This window comes from Dermacentor andersoni, chromosome 10, assembly GCF_023375885.2.
Source record: "Dermacentor andersoni chromosome 10, qqDerAnde1_hic_scaffold, whole genome shotgun sequence".
Taxonomy (NCBI): Eukaryota; Metazoa; Arthropoda; class Arachnida; order Ixodida; family Ixodidae; genus Dermacentor; species Dermacentor andersoni.
In genome coordinates, this window is record NC_092823.1 from 126610438 (window position 1) to 126625609 (window position 15172).

Here is a 15172-nt window from a genome sequence, read left to right on the forward strand (position 1 = left end):
TTTGAGACGCTGGTTTTAGGATGCAATCTGAAAAGTCTCGGCAAACTTGAAGAGTGATCGTAATCAGCGCTCAGCCAAAGATAACATTTTGGCCTGAAACAACGACCTTTTATTTTCCCGATTGTCCTGGCCTTCACGTTGGCAGAGCAGGGTCATTAAGCTGCGAGCGGACTCGGACTGGCTCGGCTCTCTCTCAGGGGTGAGGGGGGGGGGGGGATCCACTGCGTTTTCGTGCAAGCCGGTGCAAACACTAAGCGGGAGCCTGCCATCGGAATTAAAATGGGAGTCGAATTGTTCTCAGCCCGAGTTATCCCGCAACATAAGAATGCTCTTGCGTTATGCATAGTTTCGGGTTATAAAAAAATTCGAGCGCGTTTGACGCCATGGCAGGTCTTTACTACACTATAGGGGGGCTCCAGCAAGTACCAGTGCGTGCACAACAAACAGCACAGCTCGCGTCGGTGCTTACTGGAACCCCCCATACGGTCATCGCGCACCAACTGGCCCTGCAAACCACTTTAATTTGCTACAGTGTGCGTGTTTCGCTGTTGTCCGTTGAACGAATCTATCTATCTATCTATCTATCTATCTATCTATCTATCTATCTATCTATCTATCTATCTATCTATCTATCTATCTATCTATCTATCTATCTATCTATCTATCTATCTATCTATCTATCTATCTATCTATCTATCTGTTTATCTATCTATCTGCCTGTTTATCTATCTATCTGTCTGTTTATCTATCTGTCTGTTTATCTATCTATCTATCCGTTTATCTATCAATCTATCTGTCTATCTATCTATTTATCTGTTTATCTATCTAATCTGTCTGTTTATATATCTATCTATCTAATCTGTCTGTTTATCTATCTAATCTACCTAAACCGTAACCGCCGCCAGGTGTCGGCGCACGTCGGCGACGCTGACCAAGTACACGACCATCTCGAAGAAGGGGCCGACCAAGGCCCTCGGGGGCGGCGAGTGCCGCTTCGTATTCCGCAAGCGACTCTTCAAGGCGGTGCGCGAGATCCCACAGGACCCGGTCGAAGTGAGCCTCCTGTACGCACAGGCGGTGCACGACGTTGTCAAGGTACGCCGCAGAAAAAGAAAATGGGTGGGGGGGGGGGGGTCTAGATTTTTCCAGGTTGTTTAGAGGGACACTAGAGAGCTGCGGCCTATAAGTCTCGCGAAATGTCTCTTCTTTCCTCTTTATTTCAATTTATTTGGCGAAAAAGAAAATATTAGAGGATCAATTGAAGGAAAAAAATTTCTTAGACGGAAAAAAATTTCTGCAGTCGTTGCATTAGTGGGAGGTGGTGATTTTCAAAGTGTTCCCGCGTGTTGAGGCTGTTTTCTTTTTTCTTTATAGAAAGATTCCTCAAAAGTCACTAAATTGAGTCTGAGTATTTTTAGAGCGCGAATTAATCACTGTAACTACTAAGCCACAGCAGGCGCTGTCTTGATTCATTTGTGGATTGACTGATTAATTTAGACGTTATCGGAGATATAAGCAACTCTTTCGTCTCCGGTTTCTCCACGAGAACAGCAATTTTTTAAGTGATGACAAAATCAGGTGAAATAAGAGCAGGCTGACAATGAAGCAGTTTTCGAGTGTCTGTGTCGGCAGTCAATTGAATATATGTAAAAGAAGAACGCAGCAACAAAAACGGCGCGTTCTGCAGTTTGTGAAATTGCACACGAGTTAAGCACCGCCAATATAAATGATCGAGAATCAGCAGAGAAAAAACATTGAATAAGTCTCAGGGACATCAATTGTTGCATTTCGACTACAGGCTCTCTAAATCTCGTGACTTCACGAGAAGCCATAGCACGGGAATTTCAAACCCCCTCATCGCTTTTTGCGCCTTGTGTGACTTGCGTACGCTGTGACTTGCTACCATGCCCACGGCAAGATGGACGTTTACGGCCATTTATAAAGTTTAATTTACGAATTCAAGTTTAACGTATTCCTCTTCCGTGTCCCTTTGAAGGTGCGTGGATCTTCGATCTCTTCCAGTACTGACGCTTGTTCCCCCCGCGCATGCTCACTTGTCGTTCCAGGCGGACAGCTTCCCTGTGGTGGAGAGAGTAGCTCTACAGCTAGCTGGCCTGCAAGCTCAGGTCTCTGTTGGCGAGCCGTCAGAAATCGAGGAGCTTGACAGGTGACCTCTTCGTTTATTATTAGTACAACTAACGAGCAGTGGCAGTGATATACTAGTAGTGACAGTAGAGCAGCGGCAGTACGTTGCTCTGCAGAGACTCACACTAAAATAGGATAGGTGGGGCTAAGTAAAGGTAAGCTTATATCTATGTAAACATATATGCCGTCGGGGGTTACTTGAAAAGGGAAGCGAAGGAATGTACGCTTAGAAATTGTTCTTCTATTGACAACTGATCTTTGCTGCGGTTTTTTTTTCTTTGGGTGGGGGGGGGGGGGGAATCTGTGCTTTATTTTCTGTTTAATTCCGGTCTGCACCCTCTCTGTGAAGTTTGTTCGCGGTGACCGAGCGGCGAAACTAAGCCCGCGAGCTCAAGCGCGTACTGTGGACCTTCCAGGTATCGGGACGTGGAAAGCTACATCGCCGAGCGCATCAGGGACACGCGTCCCGAGAACGAGTGGATCCAGGCTCTGTGCACCGCCCATAGAGTGAGCCATTTACCTTGTTAAACATGTTGCACGCTGAACCAATAGCTTACTGTACCGACAGCATGCTGTACCCATAGATTACCCTATCTACAGCTTTGTCTACCTTGCTATACCCATAGCTCACCTATGTGTAGCTTAGCCTGCTAATAGCTTGTAATACCTATAGTCTACTTTATCCATCGCTTAATCTACCAAATCATATTTACAATGGCTTAGTCTACCTATCTACCTACAGCTCGATATGCGCAAAGTTTACCTAATACACCTCATTCTACCCATTACCTATTTTACCCTTAGCTTATTCTGCCTGTAACATCCTGAACTATAATAGCTTACTCTGCTCAGAGCTTCCTATGCCCACAACTTTACCCATATAACTTAACCAATCCATAACTTGCTATATTCACAGTTTGCCTACATGTAGCTTGTTTACAGTTATAAAAAGATAGCAATCCTTTGCCTATGCGCTCATTACCGTTTTATTCCTTGAATACACGTACACACACACACACACGCATGTGCATTTCGAAGAGCCAAGAATCGCTTAGTTGAAGGCAGTCGGTGGTAAAGCAGTCATTCCACATCACTTACTCAATAGACCGTTATGCATAACAACAGCACGCGGTAAACGGCACAGAAAGAGAAAACCGGACAACCGTTGTCTGACAAGTGAAACTTAGTTGCGAAAGAAACGTGGCTCAAATAGTGACGTGACGAAAACGAAAAAAAAGATAACAGTAATGTTCCCAATAAAGTTTCAGCAGTGAGACAGTGTTTGTCACGTCTTCTCTTACTGTGTTGTTTACTGCGCGCTGATGCCACCGATAAGTCACAAGTTGCCCGGTTCGCCGTCCTGGTACGTTTCATTGGCGGTTATTCGTTGTACGAATGAAAACGTTAGGCTTAGAAAACGAAACTATGCCTTTTTTTCGGCGCCGTGAATAATCGTGTCCGTACTCTCCTCCTCCTTCTCACCCAGACGTACGGAAGCGGAAAGTCCGAGCTGGTGTGCAAGGTGTGGTACTTGTCCATCGTCATGCAGTACCCGCTGTACGGAACCGCCCTGTTCCCGGTCACCTGCCGGGGCTACCTCACTTACGGTGCGCCCTTCCGCCATTTTCTCGCTCCGTCGATCACTTCGTTAAGTTTATTTCCGAGCTACACCTTAGCGCAGTGTTTCTCGAACGGCGGGCCAACAACCCCCGAATGAGACGCGAACCTCTCTTCTGGGGGTCGTAGAGGGTACAACTGTCACCATCACCAATGACGTCGGTGCCTCTTGTCAACCTTTGGCGTCAAGCTTTAAACTGTCCGCTTACTTGCTCGCACTCTTTCGTTTGATCGGCGCGAGACGACGAAGTTTCACATGAGAGGTAGCCAAAGAAATGGTGTCGCATATAAATTTCGGCCCTCGAGGGAATCAGTCCTTGTTAAATAACATTAACAACATTTTGGTAACTCTTTCTGTTGTGGTTAAAATATTTTAAATAAATTAAAATGTGAATGTACCCACGTCGTTGAAGAAAGTACATTTTCAGAAGTCTTATAAAGGTGGGGACTCATGGCTGGTTAGGCAATAAAAAAAGCGGTCACATATTTGCAATTTTTTGAAATATTGCCTCAGTGAAAGTACAGACAAATACCTGAACAAATAAAATGAAAGGACGTCTTTAGCTGCATTTTAGCGATGTGTTAGAACGCGAATTGGGAAGTACGACACACACAGGAAAGAGCGTATGAGTGCCTTTTATTGCGTTTGAATAGGCATGTATTTTTTTTTCCTGCAATTTCAAGTTCCTTGTCCGTTTGCGATGCGTGAATCTATCAACGCACCTTGGCTCCTTTCATATAAAAGTGAACCGGTCCCCTTCAAATAGATGCTTTTTCCTTTGTCTGTCGTGTTTTTTTTTCTTTTATCCCTAGTTCGCGTCCTAACACATCGCTAAATGCGTGAACCAACTATCCCAACAACAAGTAGTGATTTCGTACATGCAGTTACACGATCACGCGCAACTAAGCTTGCTGCGTCTTTACTTTCGCGATGACCAACCTACAATGATCTGTTCGCTTCGTTTTCTTTTTATTGTACTTCGGAGCAACGACTACTAGTGTATACTCATTTTGTTTTTACAACCTTCTTGTGCCTTTTCTTCGGAAACGTCGTAAGCACGTCGTCCTTGTAAATCTTTTGGTGCTAATGACTGTATTGACCGTCACTTGACTGTGTAATTCGGGAAACCTGGCGTGGTGGCCCAGTGGCGACGGCGTGCTGCTGCTGCTGCTGCTGAGCACGAGGTCTAGGGTTCGACTCCCGGTCGCGGAGGCAGTATTTAGATGTGTCGGAGGAACGCGAAACGCGTTTGTGCGTCTATAAATTCAGGCACACGTTTGAAGAGCCACAGATGATCAGGACTAGCACGGATCCCTCCGCTACGCATGGCCTCTTGTACATCTTGTATACACCTCCAGGGGCGTACGTGTGCAAGCCATCCTTTGCGGTCTCCAGTCGCGGCACAGGTCTTACGCCATATGCTCACCGTCGTCGTCAATTACGAGAACAGCGGGCGCGTAGATTTGGTGAAGGCATGCCTAAGCTCACGAACCACCTTTTCAAGACATGCAGGAATTCCGGGGTTCGTGCTTATAGAACACATGCAGTCTTCTTAGTTCGTTCACAGAGTACCCGAGTAGATTTCGTGCCAGCATGAGAACCCAGCTGTTCTTCTCTTGTGCAGACCAGTGGTGTACCGAAATCGCAATAGACGGTCGGTTAATACAACGTGGCCTAATTACTACACGTTGGCCTATACAATCGGGGAAATGGGCGGTCGACTGACGAGCTAACGCCACCTCGCTTGTGTGTGTACGCCGCGCGCAGACCACCAGTTGCTGCTGGGCATCAGCTGCGAGGGCGTACTGCTGGTGAACGCGGACAGCAAGGCCATCCTGAACGCGTACCGCTACTCGGACCTCGAGTCCGTGCTGGTCAACGATGAGGACCGCCTGGTCACCGTCACGCTGTCCAAGAGCGTGCCGGACCTGCACAAGTGCTACCTGTTCGAGACGCCCCAGCACCAGGAGGTGGCGTCGCTGGTGGCCAGCTACTGGCCGCCCCTGGCCGCCCGCATGAAGCCCTCGTACGAGCTCAACGTCAAGGTGGGCAACGCGTCCCTTCTTGAAACGAACACGCGGAGACCGTCAGAAAATGTCGGCGTATATCGTAGGCTAACATGAGAGTCGTTATTAGGCGAACCTTTCGTGTATGTTTGCACGAATGTTGAAGTGAATGTTATGCAAGCGTAAAGCTAATGACCGTAATGATTGCAGAAAATGATGTGGAAATGAAATCGTAAATGGAGGTGGGTCGAAGCACGCTGTTCATGTTCAAAGATCCCTTAAATGTGGAGCACACCAATAATGTCTGAATGGGCTTAATTTTTGTTAATAACTGTATACGTGAGACGTTGACGCCTCGCAGAGACGCCAGCTACTATTTTGTTGCAACGTGCAATATAAAGACTAACGCTATTGTGAGATTAGCGCCGTAGAAATGCAAAAGCGCTCAAAAACGAATTCCCGCGAGTAGTTTACCAGTGGGGACACAAAAACACTAGTTCACAATCCAGGTACTCCAGCTAGAAATGAAGCCCAACGCAGACCCTGGGAAAAAAATTCACCGACGATTACGATACTCCCTAATGCGAAATTTGAGCGCAGCTATATACGTGTGTTAATTTCGCGATATATTGACTGGCGCGGACAATCTGTCTCGCGCGACACGTTGCAAACGGAGCGAAGCGCCGCCACCGCAGACAGACCTCCCAGACGACGCGCGCTACACTGGCGCCATCTAGTAGCCATCGTCGCCGCAGAGCCCGTCTTGCGCGGCACTACGCTTTTCTTCTCCCACTTTCGCCATGTCCTCCTCCTCCGCTTTCCTCCTCGCGCTCTCTTCGCTGATCCGTCTTTCATACCCCCCGCTGCGCTCCGCGTTCGCTCCTTCATCCTTCGCTGTGCTCGTTCGCTCCGTCACGAGGGACGCCGACGCTCGCCGCAGGACTGGGCGTCGCGCGAGGGCTGAGTAGTGGATGGATGGATGGATGGATGGATGGATGGATGGATGGATGGATGGATGGATGGATGGATAAAACTTTATTGGATCTATTTAAATGTGGTTGGGCCCCTATAGACGTCCGGGAGCCCCCTGGCCTACATCCCTAGGCAAGCACGGTCCACGAGCCAGGGCTGGTAGTGTCTGAAGTTAAAGATGACGAGGTCGGTCGTGGCGGTTCGTCGCATTTCTCCGCCTGACATATACGAGTTCCTTCGGTGACGGCACGTTCGTCGTCGCTGAAGTCCACGGCGCGTCTCGTATCGAGATGCGCCGTTTTCGTCTTGCTGGCTCAGCGCACAGCTTCGCTTAGACCGACTGACCGCAGTGCGTCGGATTCGCGCGATCTTGCAGCGGATGGCCGGAGTGCAGTTTGGCCTCCGTAGTGTAAACGAGCGACGAAGAAAGCGCAGGCGCACTACAGTTGACGTGCCGCCGTCGTCATTCCGCCGTCGTTGTCGCGCTGCCGTCGTTCTACGAAGACACGTGGGCGATAATTTGTGCCACCGCGTTATCGATGTCAGCAGTGTACTTCAGAAGCACTGCCAGTGTGTCCGCTTGACCTCCGGGCATAAGCTATTCGATTACTTTGTGACAACAATCTTCGATGGCTTCTGCAGTTTTCTTTTTCCCTTTCCCTCGATTTTCGATGGTCACATATTATAGGGCCGCCTGGCTTTCGAAGACCGGGTGAAGCTGCACCAGGAAGTGATGAACTGCCGGCGCACCCTGGTGGATAGCGGCCTGCTCAACAAGCCCGAGGTGGCCACGCTTGGACTCTTCAGGAGCACCCTGAGGAGGTGAGCCCATGTCGCAAACAGAGGACATTGGCTGCAGTGCACTCCTAAAGTGACAGTAATTCTACAAGTGAATTACTGAATAGCGAGAGTTGTTTTCACATATGGTGTGCAGAAGGACACGGGACCTTTTCTTTCCAAAAGTAAAGTGTTATTATCAGAATAGTATACATATATACCAACAACAAATGACGCTCCAGATGTGTCACTAGTTTGTGATATGACGTTGATGATGCTGATGAGTGGATTCTCATTTGTAACGCGACGGCGGCACGTGCCACTATACTCAAGCGTAGTATTCAAATACTTATGCGACTTTAAAACATCCACTCCTAATTGTCTATGTCAATCTCGTGGTTACATTTAGCAGTCGCAAATTTAACTTCCCCGTGAATAAAAAGAGTCGTTAGCCAAAAGAATACCGCGTCACCCTGCGTAAATTTTCTTCGAAAATTGCGTTGTGCTTCTGTGTATACATCTATAATTGAATTCTTATTTTTCCTGTTACTTTTGGATCCCACATGTGGGTTCCACACACGCGCTACATGGCCGGTCAGGCTTGTGTTTGCCAACAGACGTATGACGGTTGTCAAGGTATACGTGGCCCAGACCTTGTGTGACAGGAGCTCAACTAGCATTGCGCGGCAGTGCTGCGGTGGTGATCCGTATATGTCGAAGGTTGAGGACAAAGGCGCTGCCCTTTATCCAGAGCATTGTTGGCGGGAGCAATAGAGGCCCCACTTGCGCACTGGCTGAAATGAACTCCGGTCGTAAGAGCGTTCAGGTCTCCATATTTTATACAAGGCTTTCGCTTGGTATGATAATCGTTGACCCTGTGAATGCGGGGTATACCGACGGCAATATACCTCGGCACTCCGTCCATCGCCGTCGCCGTGTACGCCTTCCTGCTGAATGACCGCGGTCCGGATCAAGCTCGACGAAGCAATGGCCGACAACCGCGTGTACACTGCAAAGCATTACGCTTGCAAGCGTTCCTTTCTTTCTTTTTTTTGCAACTAATGCATCGAGCAGGCCACCTGAGAAGCTCCTCAGAGGGAATGAGATAAGGGAGTCCATAGAGTTTGCCGCGGCAAAACGTGGCTAACCACGTGCGAGAACATGGGAACCCTTCCCATTAGGAGGAGCTGCCCCATCCTCAACGTGCCGGCCGTGGAGGTTGTCGTGGTCGGACCACCAACCGTTGTTTTGGCGGGTAACACTCAAGGCTTTTTCTTTGAGATGCCCCGTACGCCTTCCCGAATGCAGGCTGAACAGGAATCGACTGGACAAGCTCCGCCAGGAGTACAGCTCGGAAGGCTACAAGTCGTACCAGCATACCTACTGGGCCTTCAGCAAGACACCCATCGGGCAGAGCTTCCTGGTCATGGCCGAAGCACAGGGGGAGAGCACAGCCATCAAGGTCTTCACCTCCATACTCATCTTCTCCGGACTTCTCGAAGAAGGTGAGCGGCGTGGCTTCTGTCCTTCTCGTAATTTTTTTCTTTTCCTTCGCGGAATGACAACACTCCAGTCCGTCCGCGATCGGCATCGTCATCCGGCGAGTCTTGTCTACTGTGCAGAGGACACCGAGTGGCACGGCCAGCGGGATCTGATCCAGCTGGCGCAGTCCATCATCGAGTGCTGCATGGCACGCGAAGTACTGCTCAACGAACTCTTCATACAGCTGATCAAGCAGACCACTGACCACCCAGGTAAGCAGGCTGGGCTAACGAGGCGAACTGCATGCGTAAATGCCAATAAAGAGACAATGATCGGAGCAACGGACGTCATCGTCTGCTGCCGTCCGTGCAGACCCCAACAGCCGCGTGAACGTGCGCCACTGGCAGCTGCTGTCGCTGCTGTGCAGCGTGGCAGCGCCGACGGACCGACGCATTCTGGGATACCTGCACGCGCATCTGCGGCACTGCGCCATGGACGTCGTCACCGAGGAGGGCCAGTTCGCGCAGTTCGCGCTGAAGGTATGCGTGCCTGGTTGACACTTTGAGCTTGGGCTGGCGATCGAGGGTTGGCTGCAAAGGCGTACCACCTTCGGGGTTATGGCGTGAAATTTCTGCAGCGCTAAGCACTTAAGTGCGGAAAGAAAGGTCAAAAAGGACGAAGGAAGAAGGATTGCAAGAAGGCAACACGAGCGCTCGCGTTGTCCTTTTGCAATCCTTCTTCCTTCATCCTTTTTTTACCTTTCTTTCCGCAATTCAGTGCTTAGCGCTGCAGAAATTCCACGCCATGGACCTAAACCAACTCGCCCATATCGGGAAGCGCGCATTTGTTTAGTGCGAAATGTCCTCGGGCTCTGGCGCTCGACCACGTATGCGCGCTAGACTCAAACGTCGTATCTCTTCTGCGCATTTTTTTGCACGCTCCTTTTTGAAACACGTTGTTCTCTTTCCGAAGGCCAACCGCGGCTAGTAAGTTATACGAACATCTCTCCAACACATATTGCACGACGTGTCGGACAAGTGGCTGCCCGAATTGTCAGAACTTGCCGGTGACTCGGACGTATATTGTTGGACGTCCGCCTGGTACGACCGGCAGCTTTACGATCGGATGTTGTTTCTTTACGCATGCGTTTCTCGCTGTGTTGCTGCCCGTCTATGATCCTCCGTTCCCTCGCTCTCGCGCGCATGCGCAGTGCCTGATGCGCACCCTGGAGACCCGCGGCCGGCGGTGGCCCCCGTCCCGAGACGAGGTCTCGTGCACCACGCGGCGACACCCCTGCCGATCCAAGGTGCACTTCCTCGACGGCCAGGTGCAGAACGTCGACTTCGACCCCTGCGTGTCGGCTGGAGAGGTGAGCGAGCGGGCCCGCTTGTATATATGTGTGGGAATTCATTCGATCCGCGGAACGCTCGGCGTAGAACGTGCACCAGAAGTATTAGTCTTGGTAGAACCAGCGAAATCGTGCACGCAACGCAAATAGTAGTAGCAGCAGCAGTAGTAGTAGTAGTAGTAGTAGTAGTAGTAGTAGTAGTATTAGTAGTAGTACAGAGTACGCAATGCTGTAGAGCCATGTGTCCTTCCGACAACTACCTCTTCTTTTACGTACTCTTTCTTGGTCGCACACGTTTGCAAGACATCTTCGAGCTCACGCACCAAGCAGCAACCCTTACATCTTTCTCGGCCGTTCAGGATCTGTTGATCGGTTTCATTTCGCTTTCTCTTGCCAAAAACGATGTACAGCGTCGAAAAATTAAAGCACAAGAACACCAAAAGATACGTAGAACGCACGGAAGCACAGCGCCATATACGTATATTCGATGTGTCTTGTCGTGGTATCGTGGTGTTGTGCCCTTTACACGGTCTAGATTACGTTTCGCAGGTCGAACTAAAAAACAAACAATTAAGCCCATTTCCTAAGCCCCGTCCGGTTCTGTTCCGTCAAGGCCATCATCTATAAAGATCCCCCAAGTTTCGCCGCCATTCGCCGTCGATTGGAAACATTTTGTATGCAGCAGACTGTAGTCGGTAACGCAGCGCGCGTGAATTGTCAAGGCTTGGAGGGCCCTTTTTTTGCCAACTCATCTTCCTTTGGTGTGTAGAACCAACTTTATTCGATCTTATTGTACTGTCCGTCATACACTTGCGCAGATGCTGACCATGCTCAAAGCGCGCATCAACCTAAGGCCGACAGCCGAAGGATATGCCATCTACGAGGTCATCGGACCGACCGGTACGTTCCTCCATCTGTGTGTTTCTTCACTGCCAAAGCACTAATGTTCAAGGGTGCCAAGTTTGAGCGTCCGTAATGTGCACGTGGCATTTGTAATGCTCAGTGCACAATTTCAATCGTTCTTGTGAGCAGCCTAAGAGAAATATGTTGAAACTACATAGTATTTATATATCTGAGGAACTGACGATCAGGTATGAAATGTTTCATGGTCGTGGGATAATTAGCGCAGTCGTAGTTAAAGGTTAATAAAACTGGCAAATTCAAGGAACAGTGAAGCGCGGTTGTTCCAGAACCAACAATATGTCACCGCCATCCTACATATATCGTCGTCGTCAACTTCTTTGAAAGAAACAGCTTAGCTGGGAATTGGGTTTTGATCCTGCTGGGTCGCACATATCCGCTGTCGTTTTATCACATGAAGTGAATGCTTAATAAAAAATTGTTACCGCGTATATTCGTGGTTGAAGTAATCTACTCCCCCTTCAAGCAACCCAGCTGACGAGCTGAAATTGGGCTATCTGCCATACAAAATTTTGATAATGCTCTTTTCACAAAAAAGTTACCTGGCAGTTGTGACTTATAAGGTACATCCAACGCCTGCTTTTCTGATATTTTCTTTTTTATTTCCTAGAGCGAGCCATGCTGCCTGAGGAGAAGATGGCCGACGCAATGTCCAAGTGGGAACGCTGGGCTCAAAGCCAGCAGGGCACCGCGAAAGCCAACAAGCAACAGTACTTCCTTTTCAAGGTATGCTGCTACCGCAACTGATCTCGCATGCCTCAATACCTTCTTCTTAGTTGCCGGTATAGACAGGATGCGGGAGGTTCTTTTGCAAACAGAAACATTGTACTGAATCATCGCATTCCGCGCTCCTGCCCTCTCGCAGAAACACCTACTGCTTGACGCCTACATAGACTTGAGTGATCCCGTGGAGGAAGAGCTGCTATTCCATCAGCTTGTCTACAACATCCGCCTGGACAGGTTCCCGGTGACGGAACATGAAGCCGTGAGTGGACACTTTCGCAAGAACATTGTTTCTGCAAATAGGGTTTTCATCCTAAGATAGCGGAAAGTCGCCCAATGCTGGCGACTCGACTCTGGCACGGATTCCTGGAATATAAAGTCCGAGCTTGAGACAGCACTTCTTTCCGGTCGTGGTTGGGGAGGGGGGGGGGGAGGAGTCCATGCTACGTCAGTTGCTGCTTTGTACAATCAGTCGATCACGACTTTAAACTTTACTAAACGGTATAGAGAGTTTACAGTGAAGGAAGAGTTTTGTAATGGAAAATATGGAAAATCCCTGTCATGGCTCTTTGATTCTGAACCAAGGAGTTAAAGCACCATGAAGTGACGACTTGAACGAGTCAACTCACCCACTATCAAGGCAACGTCAAGCCCTCGACTCCTTGTATGTCCAATCAACCGGCTTCCTTTCAAATTCTAGATATCATTATTATTCGAGTGTAAGTTATTTATGACGCCAGATGACAATTCGGACTCAAATCTTCGCCATTTAATGGCGTTTGCAAGGACCCGACAGAAGCAGGTCGAGTCGGCTTGTCGGGTTGGAATTGGCCTGTCGAGTTCGTAAAAACGCTAGCCGCTCGGGCTGAACGAGCGTCAAGTCGAGCTGAGTCAGCCCGACTGCATGGGGTATATGTTGACCCAGCCCGACACGCTTGAAGCATGCGCGTAAACGCGGACGGGTCGGACCCGCCAGTGCTGAAACTTGCGCGGGACCACTGCGACGTCACAATTTATGCACCGGCAGCGGGTAATGGTATCAGGACACGGCTACGACAAGGCACCGTGCAGTGCAATCTAATCGTAACGATAAAAACCAATGAAGGCGAGCCGTTGTAGACGGCATACGGGAACCGGAAGCCCGGTGCGAACGTGTTGATGTCTCGGCTCGACGCTGCGTGTCGCCGTTGTCCAGACTCGTCGGAAGTGAGTTGATGTAAACGCGGTCACGTCGCGCTCGGTCATTCGATTTCTGACTCGACCCACACACGTCGTGTTCTTGTAAACCTAGTCAGTGAAATCAAAGTATCGAGTCGAGTTGTGTATCGTTGCTTAGTTTCGTTTTCTTCTGCCTCTCTCCTTCCATAGAATTTCTCTTTCTCTTTCCCTTTCCCCCTTACTTTGCCGGGCAACATGTGGTTGCATACTTTTACGATAGCCGACCTGTTTCCTCTTACATAAGGAGCTCGATTTACTTCTTGTAGAAGTCCGGGCACGTTTAAAATTGTTATGTGGAGGACTGTCGTGACCCTTTCACACGTTAATTTACCGTCTAGATAGAGTAAGGGGACAAATAATCAAAATGAACGACAAATAAACAGTTCAACTTTTAAGTCGTGTGCAAGTTGTTGAATAAGCACCAAACGTCATCTTTTGGCGAGCGCTGCAGAGACTTACCCATTGTCCTAGCTGGAGCAGCTGTTTGCTGCTAACGCGGCCCTCTTTTCTTCATGTGATTTTGTTGTTGGTGCTACCAGGTCACCCTGTGCGCCCTCAAGGCTCAACTGGACTACGGGGACTTCCGAGAGGCAATTGTTGACTATAGGCAAGTCACTTCTGCTTTTGGGTCTTTCACCATTACTCTGCAAATTAATTTTGTCTGCACGGTTTGTAGTGTTTCTTCAATTGCTGCTGTTGCCGCCGAGATTTTAATGCGCACTTTGACCTCTTCTTCCGCCTAATTCTGACTTTCGCATTATTTGACATGGCACACAAACTGCTTCAGAAAAGATGGTACAAATGAGTGCAAACACAAAGTATAATTTGCCATCGCAAATAACTTTTGCTTGATAACACATCTCAGAGGCTCATATGACACATAATAGGCTTCATACAAGAGGTCTCACGGACCATTGCAAGCACTAATTGCGACCGCTAGCGAATTCGCGACTGAGGCGAGAGCCATAACAATAATAATTCTGTCAAAGCAACCAGCAAACTGCAAACACATGCATGGCACTATTCTGAGACGTTTATGTGAAGGCGAAAGAGACGGTCGTGAGACGGGAAGGTTTTGCTCGAACTTCCGGTCGCGACTGTTGCTGCGAAGTGAAGGCTTAACGCCTGTACCTAGTGACCGGATGGACAACGAGAAGGGCAGATTTTCATTATAGTTTGGAGTCATGGAGCGTGGAGAGATGCCGAGATTTTACGACCACCGAGACCGAAGCGGTGGCGACGCCCAGACGAGTGGACGTGAATCTCTCTCTCTCTTTCTCTGCTTGCAGAAAAGTGATGGCCCAGTGTCTTCCGATGCGGCTGCTCAAAATGATATCGGCCGACCACGTGGTGACGCAACACCAGGCTTTGGCCGGCATGAATGTGCAGGAGAGCAAACGCGCCTTCCTCGCCTTGCTCCAGTCGTGGCCCCTGCACCGGGCCACCATCTTCGAGGTCACGGTCAGTGTCACGTGGGCATCTTCTGTCCTAACGCGGGCACAGTCTGCTCGGTCTTGATGCGGATAGGAGAATAGTCAAAGGGTCGCCAGAACAGCACCCAGTCGCGAATCCTGCGATCAACCGCTGTCACGTGGTCTCTCCCCGGATCGCCTTACAAAGGCGTCAGTCAGAGCTGCTGCCCAGCAGAAGGTGCTAACGGCCTTCTAGTCCGGGCAGGCTGCCATTGTAAGCTGACCCCTGCAGCAGCGTTCAACGCTACAATCCTAGCGAGTGTAGCTAGCTCAGAGGGGCTCTCTCTACAGTTGGTGACAACCTAGGTATGCCGAGGCAGACCTATAAATTTAGGGAAGGGATTGTACGACGAGGAAAAAAGGCAAGAAGGCACGTGTCCTGTTTTACTTTTTCGCCTCGTCCCTCGTTGCACGCGCCTTTTTTTTTGTAAAACAAACCGGTACAATCTCGCCCAGTTCGCTACTGTTTGGCAAAGATGTGCACTGCTCT

The 15172-nt window shown here is 49.3% G+C and overlaps 1 protein-coding gene across 1 annotated transcript in view; it reads left to right on the top strand.

The window, feature by feature from the left end:
- The window catches only part of Myo81F (unconventional myosin 81F), a 124817-nt gene that overhangs the window by 90542 nt on the left and 19103 nt on the right, over window positions 1-15172 (top strand). Inside the window, exons 27-41 of the mRNA XM_050192564.3 lie at window positions 906-1095; window positions 2067-2167; window positions 2562-2652; window positions 3632-3752; window positions 5531-5808; window positions 7430-7563; window positions 8827-9023; window positions 9141-9272; window positions 9373-9539; window positions 10211-10369; window positions 11167-11248; window positions 11880-11995; window positions 12135-12254; window positions 13750-13817; window positions 14500-14671. Coding sequence (XP_050048521.1) covers window positions 906-1095; window positions 2067-2167; window positions 2562-2652; window positions 3632-3752; window positions 5531-5808; window positions 7430-7563; window positions 8827-9023; window positions 9141-9272; window positions 9373-9539; window positions 10211-10369; window positions 11167-11248; window positions 11880-11995; window positions 12135-12254; window positions 13750-13817; window positions 14500-14671 — 2128 coding nt within the window. The remainder of the gene's footprint in view (window positions 1-905; window positions 1096-2066; window positions 2168-2561; window positions 2653-3631; window positions 3753-5530; window positions 5809-7429; window positions 7564-8826; window positions 9024-9140; window positions 9273-9372; window positions 9540-10210; window positions 10370-11166; window positions 11249-11879; window positions 11996-12134; window positions 12255-13749; window positions 13818-14499; window positions 14672-15172) is intronic.